At 46.3% G+C, this 15,641-nt stretch overlaps 1 protein-coding gene across 2 annotated transcripts in view; it reads left to right on the forward strand.

Moving 5' to 3' along the window:
* Positions 1 to 7,245: 7,245 nt before the first annotated feature.
* Positions 7,246 to 15,641, forward strand: part of HLCS (holocarboxylase synthetase) — a 218,389-nt gene continuing 209,993 nt past the window's right edge. Inside the window, exons 1-2 of one of the 2 annotated variants that reach the window (XM_088443160.1) lie at positions 7,246 to 7,300; positions 12,776 to 13,128. In XM_088443160.1, the coding sequence (XP_088299286.1) occupies positions 12,910 to 13,128 (219 nt within the window). In that variant the 5' untranslated portion in view covers positions 7,246 to 7,300; positions 12,776 to 12,909. Of the gene's footprint in view, positions 7,301 to 7,360; positions 7,436 to 12,775; positions 13,129 to 15,641 lie in introns of those variants that run through there. The other variant, XM_088443159.1, reaches the window with a different exon arrangement.

The following is a 15,641-nucleotide window of genomic DNA, read 5'->3' on the forward strand; positions in this document are numbered from 1 at the left end:
GTTACCCACTGCTGTGACTTGTGGCCGGGTACAGGGGGTGTCACTGGGAGACACCATTATGCTGGTTACCCTCTGCTGCGACTTGTGGCCGGGTACATGGGGTGTCACTGGGAGACAGTGAAAGTGAGTGAATAGAGCAGAAGGTACGTCTCTGAATCAGAAAGCAGTGGGGTATAGGATCATTGGAACCAGAATTAACCATCCCCATACAGATACAGTGTAGTGGTTAGCATTACTGCCTCATGGCCCTGTGTGGAGTTTGTATATTCTCCCTGTGCTTGTGTGGGTTTGCATGTCATAGGGAATGTAGATTGTAAGCTGCACTGGGGCAGGGACTGATGTGAATGGCCAAATATGCTCTGTAAAGCGCTGCGGAATATGTGCACGCTATATAAATAACTGGTAATAAATAATATAATTACACCTGTACACCCTTTTACTGGTAATGGCAATATCATCTTCCAATGGCAACTGATGACCACTTGTCCTCTGTATGACCCTTGGCACAAAACGTTTAAATCATTGTATTGGTCTCGTAAATCACATCTAAGGGGCCTTATTCCAACAAAACTAGTTCTTCTAAACTCTTGTTAATAATTTCTAACTATCCCATTCCCTGTATTAATGAGACTGTCTGCCAAGGAGCCCTTTTGGATTGTTCTACTGTATGTCCATCTACAGCTGAGGTGCCCAAAGCTTTTCCCCAAGATGTAAGGCGTGACATTTTTTAAGTGTGCAGAAATGTTTATTTTCTAACCCCCCCCCCCCCCGGGTGTGGTATAAGAGATAGACAGTAATTAGTTAGACAATGTCTAGATAGACACCAGATGTTGGACCGTCAATAGTTAGACAGGGAAAAAAGCTAAACACACACTAAAGTTAGACATGTAAAAAGTTTGACAGGGTAAAAAGTTCGACATGAGAATGGTCGAAACAAAACGGTCGACAATTATTTTTTTTGTTTTTTAGCCCTAATCTTAACCCTAACATTAAAGCTGGGTACACACTGACAGATATATTAGCAAATCAATTGATCGGACAATGTATCTGCTGTCCGTCGGGCAGTGTGTACACGCGATATGTTGGTGAACGTCGGCGTTCACCGACATATCACACTGGTTGTGCTGCACAGCCGATGGACAGATATGTCTGCAGACCGCCTGTACACACACAGCGGCAGCTGCGGGTAGGGGGGCGGTACCCACCCCCCGGGACACGCCCCCTTGTCGCCGGGACCTGCGGGCAAGCACAGATGATGGTTGTGCAGTGTGTACGAACAACCATCATTTGCAGATATATCTGTAGTGTGTACCCACCATAACCCTCCACTTGGTGCTTAACCCTAACCCTCCCTCCTGGTGCCTAACCGTCTGGGTAAGTGCCTAACCCTAACCATGGGGGTAAGTGCCTAACCCTAACCCTTCAGTAAGTGCCTAACCCTAAAAAAAAAAAAAAGTGTCGACCATTTTTGTGTCAATCTTTTTCATGTCGAACTTTTGACCCTGTCGACCTTTTTGTACCTGTCGAACTTTTTACATGTCTAACTTTAGTGTGTCTGACTTTTGTCTGTGTCGAACTTTTATCCTTGTCTAACTATTAACTGTCCAACATCTGGTGTCTATCGAGACATTGCCTAACTAATTACTGTCTGTCTATAGTCCGGAACCCCTTCTGGTATCTAAAATTATTCTTCTGTAGGAATAGAAGGATAATTTTAGATACTATTTACAGAGTGTTTACAACTGAACTGTGCACATATTTCTGTACCATACCTGCCTACTCTCCCGGAACCTGTGACAGACTCCCAATTTTTCAGGTAGACCCTCGCACCCCTAGAAGAGCAGGTACTCCTTCCGCATCAATCTCACTTCCTAGTGAAGTAGGAAGAATAAATCTGGAAGGAAACAGCGCAAAAAAAATCTGTGCCACTTTGGAATCGCTGCACGAGTAGTAGGTATTTAAAAGGGATACATTGAAAATGCCAGCGGACGGGATCCCGGGCATCGATATACAGACGCTGGCATCCCGACCCCCGGTATAATTCCGACGCCGCTATCCCGAAGACATCAGGTTAGCGACGTTCGGCATACTGACCACCGGCATCCTGAACAAAGGGTCTGATTCAGACCCACTCGCAAGCGCATAGCGCTCGCAAGCGGGTTGATGGCCAGGCAGTGCACACGCGTGGCGTGCGCGAGCCCCGTAGCGAGTGAATTTTCACTCGCTGCGGGACTCACTACAAGACGGGGAGGCTGTCGATTGTGATTGATAAACTGAGGCGTTTGTGGGCGGCCCTACTGACATCACCAGTGATGTCAGTAGTGAACTTCCTTCTTTATTAGAGCAGGAAGTTCACTGGGGCTTCCGGTGGACGAGACCCTACCACAAGGGTCTCGTCGTATGCCCGATGATCGCGATAATGGCGACCATCACCAGGCCGCCCGCTAAAGCTTTTATTCAAAAGATGAAAGACAATATGTAGCGGAACCCCTGCAGGGGACCATTAAAACAAAGAAAAATAAACCAAAACCTATGCAATATAATAACTGCCGGAAAAATACATGAACAATCTCGCATGGGAAATATTAGTTACATAAACTGTTTTCATCTAAATTTTATAATATTATTAAGAAATCGAGAGAAGAAAAATAAAAGAATAACACAATAAAAGAGAAAGGAGTGTGGTGTGGCAATCCACGGAGAAGGGGGGAAGAGAAGAAGAAAAAATGAAAAATTAAGGTAAAGGTTTTGTGATCCTAATGGATTCCTAAAAAACTAGAAGTATGTATAGAAATAATAGAACTAATTAAGAGAATCTTTATCTTTATTATAGCAACCTTTTCATATTATATTTTTTATTGAGATTTATTTTTTATTTTTATTGAGACATATTTTATGGGCTTCCAGATTTGTTTGACTTTGAGTTTTTTTAGGTGACCTCCTATGTTCAAACAGCAGCAATAATCTGTGGATATTTGTAAATCACTTTGGGTATTAACAATTGTGTACACCCTAAATAATGTAAAATGGTCTGCAGGACACTGAAGTGAAACAAGAAGGGGATTCTGCATTTTTTATTTATTTAGATATAGAATGGGGAGAATAATACTGGGAATCAGCGGCCCATGAGGAGGTGGCGGGGCAGACACAATTCTATGATAAACGCGTCATTTGGTCCAGCTCTCCGCGGGGCCTAATGATGCGAATAGTCCAACCCCATCACCGCCCAACTGCATCTCTTCTCCTGGCTTCTCCTGGAAAGGAAGCTACAAAAGTAGGCAAGTTTGACCTGTACGCCAGAGGTATGCCATATGGTGCTCACCACTGTTATGTACATTTTATGTATATTGTCTCAATAAGCCTGGAGAAGGCAACTTGTGGCTCTATAGTGGGGATGTAGTCGGTCTAAATTCCAGCGCCGGAATCCCGACAGCGTTGGGATCCTGGCTCCAATATCCCAACCGCCGGCATCCCGAAGATAAGTATCGGGGGGTTAGGATTAGACACTACAGGGAGGGTTAGGCATAAGGGAGGAGGGTTAGGTTTAGGGTGTGGGGAGGTTAGGTTTGGGCACTAGGGGAGAGGTTAGGTTTAGGCCCCGGGGAGGGAGGGTTAGGGTAGGGGATAGTGGTAGTATACTTACCTACCGCTGTCGGGATATTCACTGTTGGGATGCTGCTGTTGGTATTTTGACCATCGGGAACTCATACCCAACCCATACTTGCCTACCCTCCCGATTCGGCTGGGAGCCTCCCGAAAATCGGGTGCCGCTCCTGGTGCCCCGGAAAGGTTGGCAAGCCTCCCGACAGCTGCCGACCCCTCCGGCACCCCCTGCGGTTTTAAGAGAAACCCCCGTACCGGTAATCTCGGCATTGTGTAGCAGGGGCGGGGCCAAAATTATGCAATTGTGTGGTCACGCCCCACTCACAAACCTGTCCAACCAAGCCCCCTATTCCGGCCACGCCTCCCTGCAATGCCGATCTGGCTGCTCCCTCCCAGAAGGGACAGCCAGAATATTCGCAATCCTGACCCAACCCCTACAGTGATGTAACACTAGAAGTTCCAGCATGCACTGTCAGTATTTTAAATGTGTTGTCTCAGTAAGCCAGAGGAAGGCAACCTCTGGATCTACAGTGATGTAGAACTACAAGTTCCAGCCTACCCTGCCAGTGTTCATTTTATGGAGGCAATTCAATCGTGGTCAAGGTGGCATCGGATCATTAATAATGGTGACCACATCGCTCACTTTATCTCACATTCTGATGCACAGGAAGAAGCGCAATGTTGCTCTACCTCCATGATTCTCGGGATCTGGTCTAAACATCTACAGTAATAAGGTGGACAATGTCTAGATAGACACCAGATGTTAGACAGTCAATAGTCGACAGGGACAAAAGGTCAACACAGTAAAGTGGATGTGTAAGGCCTGGTAAAAATGGTTAGGCACTAGAAGGGACGGTTAGGGTTAGGCACCAGGAGGGAGGGTTAGGCAAAATAAAACATTTTTGTGTCGACCTTATTACATGTCAACATTTAGTGTGCCGACATTTTGTCCCTGTTGACTGTCTAACATCTGGTGTCTATCTAGACATTGTAGAAAGGGGCCCTAGACTGCACACCCTGAATATATATATATAATGGGAGGTGCTACAATGTTGCAAACACAGGAAGAAGAGTTACAGGTGCACAACTCCAACATTACTCATTATACTGTATATAATACAATACATTTTGCAATAGAATTTTGCAATAAATAGATAGAGGTTTTGGCATAATCATGGTTATGGGCCTACCCACCGCGCCCAGGTAACCTCTGAGGGCAAGTCCATAACATACTGGGGTTGAAATCCAGAGAGCAGGACACCCCCAAACCAGCCCAGCTGAGCCACCCCAGGGTATCACTCCAATGAGGAAAGGTGAAGTGTAAAAAGGTGTTAGATAGATAAGAGCAGCTGCTGCATGTAGTGAGGTGAAAAATAAAGATGTAAAAAAAAATACATATATATTAAACAAAGGGTAGGCCCATAACCATGATTATGCCAAAACCTCTATCTATTTATTGCAAAATGTATTGTATTATATATAATTAGTAATGTTGGAGTTGTGCACCTGTAACTCTTCTTCCTGTGTCTATCTAGACATTGTCTACCTTTGTTACTGTAGATCTTTCAACTCACACCCATTCTCGCAATGCGTGGAGGCTGGAGCCGCAGAGCCAAGAACTGAACCACCCCTATATGTATTGCCTGAGCAAGCTAGAGGAAGGTAACCTGTGTCTCTCCACTAGTGATGGGCAGAGCGAATCACAGTACTGAGTTGAGCCACATGGCTCAACTCAGTGGAGTGTCTCAGGACCCGGCTCTAGATTCTGCAGACTGCACTGCAGAGCTGTAGCAAGCAGGGGAGCCAGCGACTCTGAGTTGCTGACATCTCCACCAACCTGCAGCCCAGCACTGCAGATCAGGCTTCTGCACTGGGACTCTCCCGAGTCAGTGCACACCGCCCGAGCCGAGCCATGGCAGTAGCAGCAAACTCCAAGTGAGTTGCTGACAGCTCCGCTCTCTGCACTGCTGATCTGACCTGGTCAGTGCACACACACCCCGACACCGGCGGTAGCGGCTCCCCCTCTCACTGACAGGCTAGAGACAGGTGGGTGTCTCGACACACCAAACGTTGAGTGACTCGAATCATTCGAACATCTGAATGATTTGAGTCATTGTGTTGGGACACTCAGTAGCCATCTCTACTCTCCACCAATGTGGGACTGCAACATGCTTGCCAACTCTTCCTCGTTATTAGGGAGACTTCCTGAAATAGTAGCAATCTCCATGAAGAGTCTAACAATCTCCCTCATTGCACCTTACCTTTTGAAGCTGTTATATAAAAAACCCCAGATATATACATTCAAATGGGATAATTAGTATAATTTCCCTGCATATGGTTATAATGTAACAATTATCCCTATAGCTACATGCATTTCTGAAAAGTATCAGTGTGTTTTTTCGAGAACAAATAGATCAGGGGCGTATTTATAATGGGTGCACACGGGCCCCTGGGCCCGCACCGCACCCATATTATACTTACCTCTCCGGAGTCCTACGTCGGCACTGGTGTCCGCGCTGTTAAAACGGCTGAAAAATGGCAGCAGCAGCCATTTTCCCATCGTTTGCAATGTGCAGTACAGGGAAAATGGCTGCCGCGCCCATTTTGCTGGTGACATGCACTTTCGCTATAGACTCTGGGCACATTCTAGTGCTCGGAGTCTATAAGTGCGGCACTGTCCGCGCACCGCATAGTGCACTGCTGGCCACCGGGCGGAGAGGAGGGAGCCAGTGACAGAAACTGCACACGGGCCCCCTTCGCTCTAGAAACACCCCTGAAATAGATCTAACTAACTGCTTTTAGGCTTGCTAACATTTGGATGTAAAGTAATGTTATGGCACGCCTCTCAGATGTAGCAGTACACGCCCATCACATGTATGACACGCCTCTCAGATGTAGCAGTACACGCCCATCACATGTATGACACGCCTCTCAGATTTAGCAGTACACGCCCATCACATGTATGACACGCCTCTCAGATGTAGCAGTATACGCCCATTTTAGCGTACGCTCATAGGTGTTGCTTTCAATATCTCCCTGAAATGCTTTTTAAAAAGTAGGCAAATGGGAACTGTAAGTCCCAGGAGGACCTGCCAGTGTACACTTTAGCTGAAAGGCCCCACAGGCAAGACGTGGCCCACTGATATTGTGGAACTACAAATTCATTACGTGCTAATGGAAGCTAACATCCACTTTAAAATGAGGAATTTTATTGTGTAACTGACGAATACCGATTAATAGGGGCAGCAGGCGTCGACTCTGGTGTTGTGGAACTACAAGTCTCAGCATGCCTTGCCAGCCCCTCAGTTGTGAGTGGGACTGTGCAGAGAGAGCTGAGCCCTGTGGAGGGTGGATAGCTGTATCTCACCGTGTATTACATTATGACCCCCGCTAGTCACACTGATCCTCCGAGCGCCGCCATCATTACTCCTCCCCAATATATACTACAGCCGCGGCTCACTCACTGGGGGCTTCTGATAGGAGGAGACCGGAAGCGTTATCCAATCAGAAGAGAGTAGTTTCTCCCCTGTCAGATATCCTCCAATTCAGGGAGCGGTAACAAATCACCAGTGAGCGCCTGTGTTACAGACAGTGTCCTGCAGTGATTGGTCAGCTCGGTGTGACAGGCGCAGCAGGGTTGTGTGTGTGTGGCTGCTGTGTGTTTGGTTTCATTTTCCTCAGCTCTTCAGAAGTGAATGTGAGTTTTCTGTGTCCTGTTATATATGATGTCTGACAGGTCAGGGTGTCTGCTACTGCGTGCTGATCCCTACTGATCCCTGTCCTAGAGACAAGGGGAGCAAGCTGCAGCCTGGGACTCTTGTATTTACTGGAGGTAGCTGATACTATTGAGAGCAGGGGGCATGATTTTACATGCTGATCCCTACTGATCCCTATCCCAGGGATAAGGGGGACTTGCTGCTGCCTGAGACACATGTTTCTACTGGAGGTAGCTGATCCTATTGGGAGCAGGGTGCATGGTATTGCATGCTGATCCCTACTGATTCCTATCCCAGAGATAAGGGGGACTTTTCGCAGCCTGGGACTCTTGCAAACACTGGGGGTAGCTAATACCTAATGGGAGCAAGGTGCATGGTATTACATGCTGATCCCTATTCCAGGGATAAGGGGGACTTGCTGCTGCCTGAGACACTTATTTCTACTGGATGTAGCTGATAATGGGAGCAAGGCGTCTGGTACTGTACGCTGATCCCTATCCCAGTGACGTGGTGGGACATGCTGCAACCAGGGACTCTTGTATACAATGGAGGTAGCTGATGATAATGGGAACGGTATGCAGTTAGGAAGCCAGTGGACCTAATCCCGACAGCTGGCTTCCCGACTGTCATATCCCGGCAAGGGTCTAAAGACAGACGCCTGTCATCAGACATACATCGGGAGCCTGGCATTCCGATCGAAGGGACGCCGGGTGCAGATAGCCGCGTGTGGGGGGGAGGGTTAGGGTTCCTGGGGAGGAGTTAAGGTTAGGCAAAAGCCCCCCCCGCCAGAGAGGTTAGGTTTAGGCTAGGGGAAGGTGGGCGTTAGGGGCAGGCACCCCCCGGGGTCTTAGGTTTAGGCAGCGGGGAAGGTTAGGTTTAGTCACTTAGAGAGGGGATTAGGGTTAGGCACCCCTAACTGAGGGTTAGGGGGGTAGAATTAGGTTAGCTAATACTTACCTGAGGACGATCGGGATTTCCACTGCTGCCGGGATGCTGGTGTCGGGATTGGTGGTAAATCATACCAATTCCATGGGAGCAGGGTGTCTGGTACTACATACTGATCCCTATCACAGAGACAAGAGGCGCTTGCTGCAGCCTGGGATTGTAGTATCTACAGGGGGTAGCTGTTACTAATAGTAGCAGGATGCCTGGTACTTATTGCTAGTCCCTATTCTATAGACCAAGGGGACTTGCTGCAGCCTGGGACCCTTGTCACTACTGGAATTAGCTAACCTGTACCAGTGGGATCAGGGTGGTAACCAATGCATGCTGATCACTATTCCAGAGACAAAGCGGACCCACAGCAGCTTGGGACTCTTGTATCTATAGGAGATAGCTAATAATATCTATAGGAGGTAGCTAATGATAATGGGAGCAGGGTCTCTGGCAGGGCATACTAATCCCTACTGATCCCTATTCCTGAGACAAAGTAAACCTACTGCGCTTGGGACTCTTGTATCTATAGGAGATAGCTAATAATAATGGGAGCAGGGTCTCTGGCAGTGCTACTAATCCCTATTCAGGGATAAAGGGAACTTGCTGCAGTCTGGGCCACTTGTACCTACTAGAGTTTCCTGATGCTAAAGGTGCGTACACACTAGACAATTTTTTAAACGATATTGCCGATAATGACACCTCGTTACGACAATTTTGTTTAATCGTCTAGTGTGTACGCACCTAGATCATTGTGCGCGCTCCCCAGTTCTCTGTAGTTGCAGCACAATCTGGGGATATCGTTAGTGATGCCATGCCGCCAAATGCACCATGCCCCCCCCCCCCACACACACACTGTCGTTCGTTGTTTCCGGCATTGGCAAGTGTATAAGCACTTACCGATGCCGGCAACCCCCACTGCTGCCGATATCGCTGGGTACTCACATTGTTTAGTGTGTACCCAGTTGGAGTTTTTGTCTTGTGTTATATTGTAGGCTAGTTACTTATATATAAGTAGTTCTACTGTTGCTCTTTTAGACGATTTTATAGTACTACAGGACCAGTTTTGTAGTATAAATAAAGGAGAAGTTATAGAAATGCCAAAAAATGTTCAGTTAAATTAATTTCATCGCTTTTACAGGGTTACTCCAGACACAATGCCATAATTTAACGACTTGTCTCTACAAATGTCAGTATTTTTCACAATTTGGTGACTGTTTGCTACAATTTCCATGAATCTGTGTAAAAGGTAAATTTCTTCTTCCCTGGGCCTTGTAACTTAGTAATCATTAAAGATTGAGCATTTCAAAAGCAAAAATAAAAAAGAATGATAATGACCATGTATGAACACGCCATTGTTCCCACCAGCAAAATATCAGTGGAAATGATTACGCTAGGTACTGTATGAGCTGCGTTTACCGTTATCTACAAATAGGGTTCATACCTGATCATCATTATTAGTACCGTTAACAGCGCCATATGAGTTAGAGGATGCAGCTCAGGCTTATGTATGGCAGGAGCAGGGAAAGTCTGCCTATCCCCTAGTTTCAACGGACTGGTATGAGACAATTATCTTAGATCTTAATGTGGTCCAGAATGGAGGCAGCCATTTTCTGGGCTGAATATGACCGTAACGGGATGTAGTTAGTTAGCCAGCGGATGGCATGCCGGCTGTTGAAATCCGGTAATGTCTAAATCCCCTTCACGGAGAGGACCCTGACGTTATCAGTCAGTGTCCAGCGTCATTCCCTGCCATTAAAGTGGGCATAGAGGGGGAATATAACCATGTGGCGAGTCCGCGAGGGGACAACAAACTTGTTTAAGTGGGGACAAAGTACTTCTGTAGCTGGCTGTCATGGGCAGGAACTGCACTTCCGCCCTCACTCCCCTTGTCGGGATACTGAGCATTGGGATGCCGCTGTCGGCATTTTGACAGTTGGCATCCCGACTGCCGGTATTTCATACATAACCTGACTAACCTATCAATTTGTGACTCGTGCCTCAGCCATAGGGTGCATTTTGGATCATCCGACAAAATGGCTGACTTCTCTTGCTGCGAGGGCCACAGTTTCCCAAAACTAGAGGAATAAACTGCTAGTCCAAATACTGAAGTGCCCAATGTCTCTTGTTATTGTGAGGTTGTGGTTCTATAAACAGAAGCAGAATTAGTTACCATGAAATCTTCTCGGTCACACATTTACTACTTGCCATGAGCTTTTAGCATCATTTAGGCAAAGCCTTACAAAGCATTTTTCTATATTGTGTTCTCCCTGGGCCACAAGACACAGTATAATAATGCAGTAGCTGGTTCTTGGCGTATTACGCATACGTTTGTGTCTTACGATTTCACTTGCTAATAATCTTGCATGTCTGGACTGGCAGCAAGAAGTGGGAGTTAATTACCGGTCTGCCTGATGCATGCAAAATACACCAAAATATGAAGACTTAAGGAGGATCTCTAAAGTAAAGTTACATTTTTTTTTTAGGGACTCCTATCCCACCGACATTAGTAAACCCCCAGGACACGCTTGTTTGGGACAGCCTCAGGAAAGGCGATATTACCTAGCGATGGCCATCGGTGGTTACCATCGATTGTAAAATAGCAAGTAGCCATTGATGGCTACAAACTGTTCAATGGATGACTATCGATGGTAACACCAACCAGTGGTCATCCCTGTTATTTGAATGACTGGGCCAATCAGAACGTGGTGGTGGGGCTTTGTGGGTGTCGGGGGGAAGCTATTCTCTGTGTCCCGGCACCTTAAAAAAAACAAAAAAACCATTCGGTTATGCTTTGACATCAATGGAGGAGAACTATCTGGTTCTCCCCCATCGATGTCAAAAGCATTTGACATCGGCCATAAACCATCGATGATTCTGAATCATCGATGGTCATCCCTAATATTACCCATCATCAGCACCTCTCATGAATGATATTACCCATCATCAGCACCTCTCATGAATGATCTATTACTGGTAATTCTCCTAGTTTAACTATGGGCTTTATTCAGAGTCAGTCTAAGGAGTATGTTTACTAAAGTGCGGGTTTTTATAATTGGAGATGTTGCCCATAGCAACCAATCAGATTCTACTTGACATTTATCTAGCACCTTCTAGAAGATAATAGCTACAATCTGCTTGGTTGCTATGGGCAACATCTCTACCTCTAAAACCCCGCACTTTAGTAAATATACTCCTAAAACTTAAGTGCAATTTGCGATAAAAAAAAAAAAAAGTCCCTTTTCAGCGACCTATTCACGGTATGAGACCTGGCTTTGCTGCCAGTACAGAAAATGCTAAGATCTCAGCACAAAATGGAAATATATTGAAGTTAATGTGCCGCTAATGAGTGGCTTGGAGCATCTGAATTTCTCCGCGAAGGATATGCAAATATATACTGTATATATTTATTCCATTTAACCACTTATATATGGCTTCCCCTTACCCAACTGTGCATGAATCATTCTTTATTTCCATAAATGGAGGATTCCTTGCTGGGTAAAGTGTCTTATTAAGCACCGCTCCCACTGTTTACATATATATCAGTTAATGGGTGTGTTTTCTGACCAATTGAACACAGTAATCATTATCAACTTTGCACTTACACCAGGGTCTGTGCTGATCAATGGTCAGCTCCAGAGGTGGGGCTGCAGCAAAGTCCAAAATTCTGATTGGGGCGTCACACCAGCTGCCAGTGAGTCCCGGCCATCTATGTTTGGCAGCATTTGGGGTGGCAGTTGGTGTGACTGTTGGTGTGGCAGTTGGTGTGACAGTTGGTGTGGCTCCCCTATTTGAATTTTGGACTGTGCTGCAGCCTAACCTCTGGAACCGCCGCTGGTGCTGACATAAGTTAGACCCCTCCTGGGGGCTGCGTCTTAGACTTTTCGGCAGCCCTGTTTGTCTGGACTTCAGACTACGCAGCCGGACCACTTACTGTACTTTTGTTGCACTGGCACGCCCACCGCAGTCCCACTCATGCCCATTTCCACACCCAATCCAGCCCCGGTCATAGAGCATTGTAATGTGAATAGACACGCAAAAGTTATTTAAGGCTGTCTCTGATTATTGCCCCTGTATCACTGTTTAATGCAGAAGCTACTATGCATGCAGCATGTATTATATGTGGCTGATATTATATGGCGGGCACAGCTGGGCGGATTTGGTTGGGGATGGCATGTTTGGTCAACAGCATAATGTCAAGCGCAGACAGTATTTTTAACGCGTCTGCATTATTACTGTGAGCATCAAGTTTACAAGTAAAATGCCAGCACAGTAGAAATACTTCATATAACATTACTACTGTGTCGGTCTTCTGCTTTTGGCATTACGCTGCCGACATTTAGAATGAGTCACCGGTCATAATACTTTCCTTGGGTCCGTCACACTCTTGTCCTCGGTTCCAGTGCCCATTATGATACCCGCTATTTCCCAGATCATACATAAAAACCAGAACCTGACCGAATGCTTTTGTCTTCGTCATCTTGTATATTTGTTTTTCATTGTTTTTTTGTTTTGTTCCATAGAGCAGGATTTTGATCCCGGCTGTAAAGAGAACCGAGCCTCGGGGGTTCCGCCCACATGTTTTCACCTATGTGGGATCTCTGAACAAAGGGCCCCGGGGCCCCCCTGCACTCCATGCTCCACGTGTGTGAACGCCATGCTCATTACCCTCTGCTACGTGTATTTGTGGCTGCGCTTACGCTCTTCCTATGCGTTACTGATCAGAAGCTGTGTGCGCCAGCTGCATAGGAGCAGCTCCTTCACGTTCTGCACCCAGCAACAGGGGAGGAAGATCCAGAGTGGGCTGAAGGGCCCCTGGGAGGATAAGTGCTGCCTGAAGGTGGGCGACAAAGCCTTCCTCATTGACCGTTCTCAGGTACTGCCTTTCCCAGTCTTTGTACAAGGTTGCAACCTAATTCCCCAATTTCCAACTCTATGGGGTCAATGCAATTAGCTGCCATGTGCCGTCAATCCTTAAACCACCGATTGTTGCCTTGCAGACGCAGAGGTGCGCAGGGAATTCGGCCATCTACTGGATACCATCATGGGCCTAATTGAGTTGACCTCTGTGAATCTGTTCATTGTTCAGATGCCTCTCAGCCTTGTTCCTGTCCTTTTTGAGTCCCATACTATAGCTAGCAACCTGTTGAACTACGCGTCCCAGCATGCCCTGCCACAGTTTCAGCATGCCCCAACAGCAAGACTCTGGCAGGCCATGCTGGGAGGTGTACATGCACATTAGGGATGGCCACCGGTGTGGTTATCATGGATGGTGATAAAGCAATCGGCCATCGATGGTTACCAACTATGCAATGGATGACCATTGATGGCCAGTGGTCATCCCCTGTTCTTTGACTGACTGGTCAGTGGGCCAATCAGAATGTGGGGGTGTGGCTTTTGGGTGTCGGGGGTGGAGCTATGCTTAGTGTCCCGGCACCTTGCAAAAAAACAAAACAAAAAACATTCGGTTTGCTGTGCGATCGATGGAGAGAAACCTCGGCCATAAACCATTGATGATTACAAATCGTCGATGGCCATCCTTAATGCACAGCGGCTGGAAGGCCACAGGTTGCCTATCCCTGATCTATGGTTAAGTGATGAAGATTCTAGGTGGATTATCTGTAATACATTGCAGAATCCATGTTTATATTTTTCTTTGTGTGCTGTTACTGTCCTGATCCCTCTCCAATGTATATCCTATCATATGACTGATGGCCTCGCAGACTTACTCCTGGGTGCGGAACTTTAGTAATTAAAGTTTAAAATGCGCCTATCTGTGTGTGTGGTTGGCGAGGATCTGTTTGTGCACGTGTGTGTGTTTGTGGGTACGTGCGTGGTGTACGTGTGTGTGTATTGCTTTTGTCTGTGAGCTTTCTCTATTTTATTCACCAGACATAATTCTCTGTCCCCCATGTCTAAAAATAAAGGATTTTGTAATTTACCTCCCTCCGGCCTCATTTTAAAATTCAAGTTGGGGTGCACAATTCAGTAAAAACATTCTGGGGTATATTTACTAAAGGTCAATTTTAAATTGATCTAAATTGATGTTGTGTTTTCTGGGGTTTAATCACACATTTACTAACACTTAAAAAGCCAAATCAAAAATTGTCTGTTAGTAAATGTGTGATTTAGCCCCAGAAACACAACATCGATTTTTAGATTGATTTAAAATCGAATGAAATCAACCTTTAGTAAATATACCCCTCAGTGTTTATCTGATTTCTAAAATATGGATTCAGGGTATACCTATTTAGAATTTTTTTTAACCTGTCATCATTTTGTTTACTGAGTCCAGTATAACGCAGTAAATGTGAGAACTACGATTTCTGTTATTTTCCCAGAGCTATCAGCATTCGGCAATGGAATAAACCTGATATGAGTTGTAAAACCGCAGGTAATTGTAGTCTGCTCAATAACCTTAATAACCTGACTAAAATGTGACCGATGATGGCAACAACAGCACTTACCAAAGGCTACAGCCTGCATGGATTCCTTACTCCATTCCTTCCATTCATCCTCCATTACATCAGCCCAATAAACTACCAGTGTCCTAGACAAAATGGAGGCGGCCATTTTGTAGGCTCAACCAATTTTGATAACAATGATGCAGCCAGCAGCATCTCTGAGGCGCAATGTGAGAATTGATACTGACCAGCCTTAATAATTTATGAGGGGATGTAGTAATGATCCCGGCAGAGACACCAGAATGCGGGTGCCGGAATCCTGACACTAGTCAGAATCCCGGCGCCAGCATCCCAACGGTAAGTATTGGGTTTAGGGTTAGGGACTAGGTGGAGGAATAGGTTTAGGCTGCACGTAGGTTTAGGCTGCGGGGGGGAGAGTTAGATTTAGGCTGCAGGGCGGGAGAGCTAGGGGTAGTGTTAATCTACTTATCGGTAAGTGTTAGCATTATAACCCAGTCGGGATGCCGGCGTCGGGATCCCGTACCCATTCCATTTATGAGAACAAATGTGCTTTACCCTGTTGCAACCAATACAGTTGTAGCTCTCCTTTTGGGTTGGGTATGAATTCCTGGCTGTTGGGATGCCGCTGGTCAGAATACCAACAGCGGCATTCCGACAGCCAGAATCCTGACACCCATAGAGAAGAGCGGTAAGTATTTATCTAACCCCTTCCCTAACCCTCCCTCCCTGGTGCCTAAACCTAACCTCCCACCGTAGTGCCTAAACCTAATCTCTCCCTCCCCACACCCTAATCCTAACACTACTTCCACCATGCATAACCCTAACCATCCCCCTAATGCCTAACCCTAACCCCATTGCCTAACCCTAACCTCCCCCTAACACCCCGATACTTACCTTCGGGATACTGGTGCCAAGATCCCGATCTGTCGGGATTTTTCGGCACCGCTCTTCTGACCATCGGCAT

This window comes from Taudactylus pleione, unplaced genomic scaffold (assembly GCF_031769625.1).
Source record: "Taudactylus pleione unplaced genomic scaffold, aTauple2 ptg000327l, whole genome shotgun sequence".
NCBI lineage: Eukaryota > Metazoa > Chordata > Amphibia > Anura > Myobatrachidae > Taudactylus > Taudactylus pleione.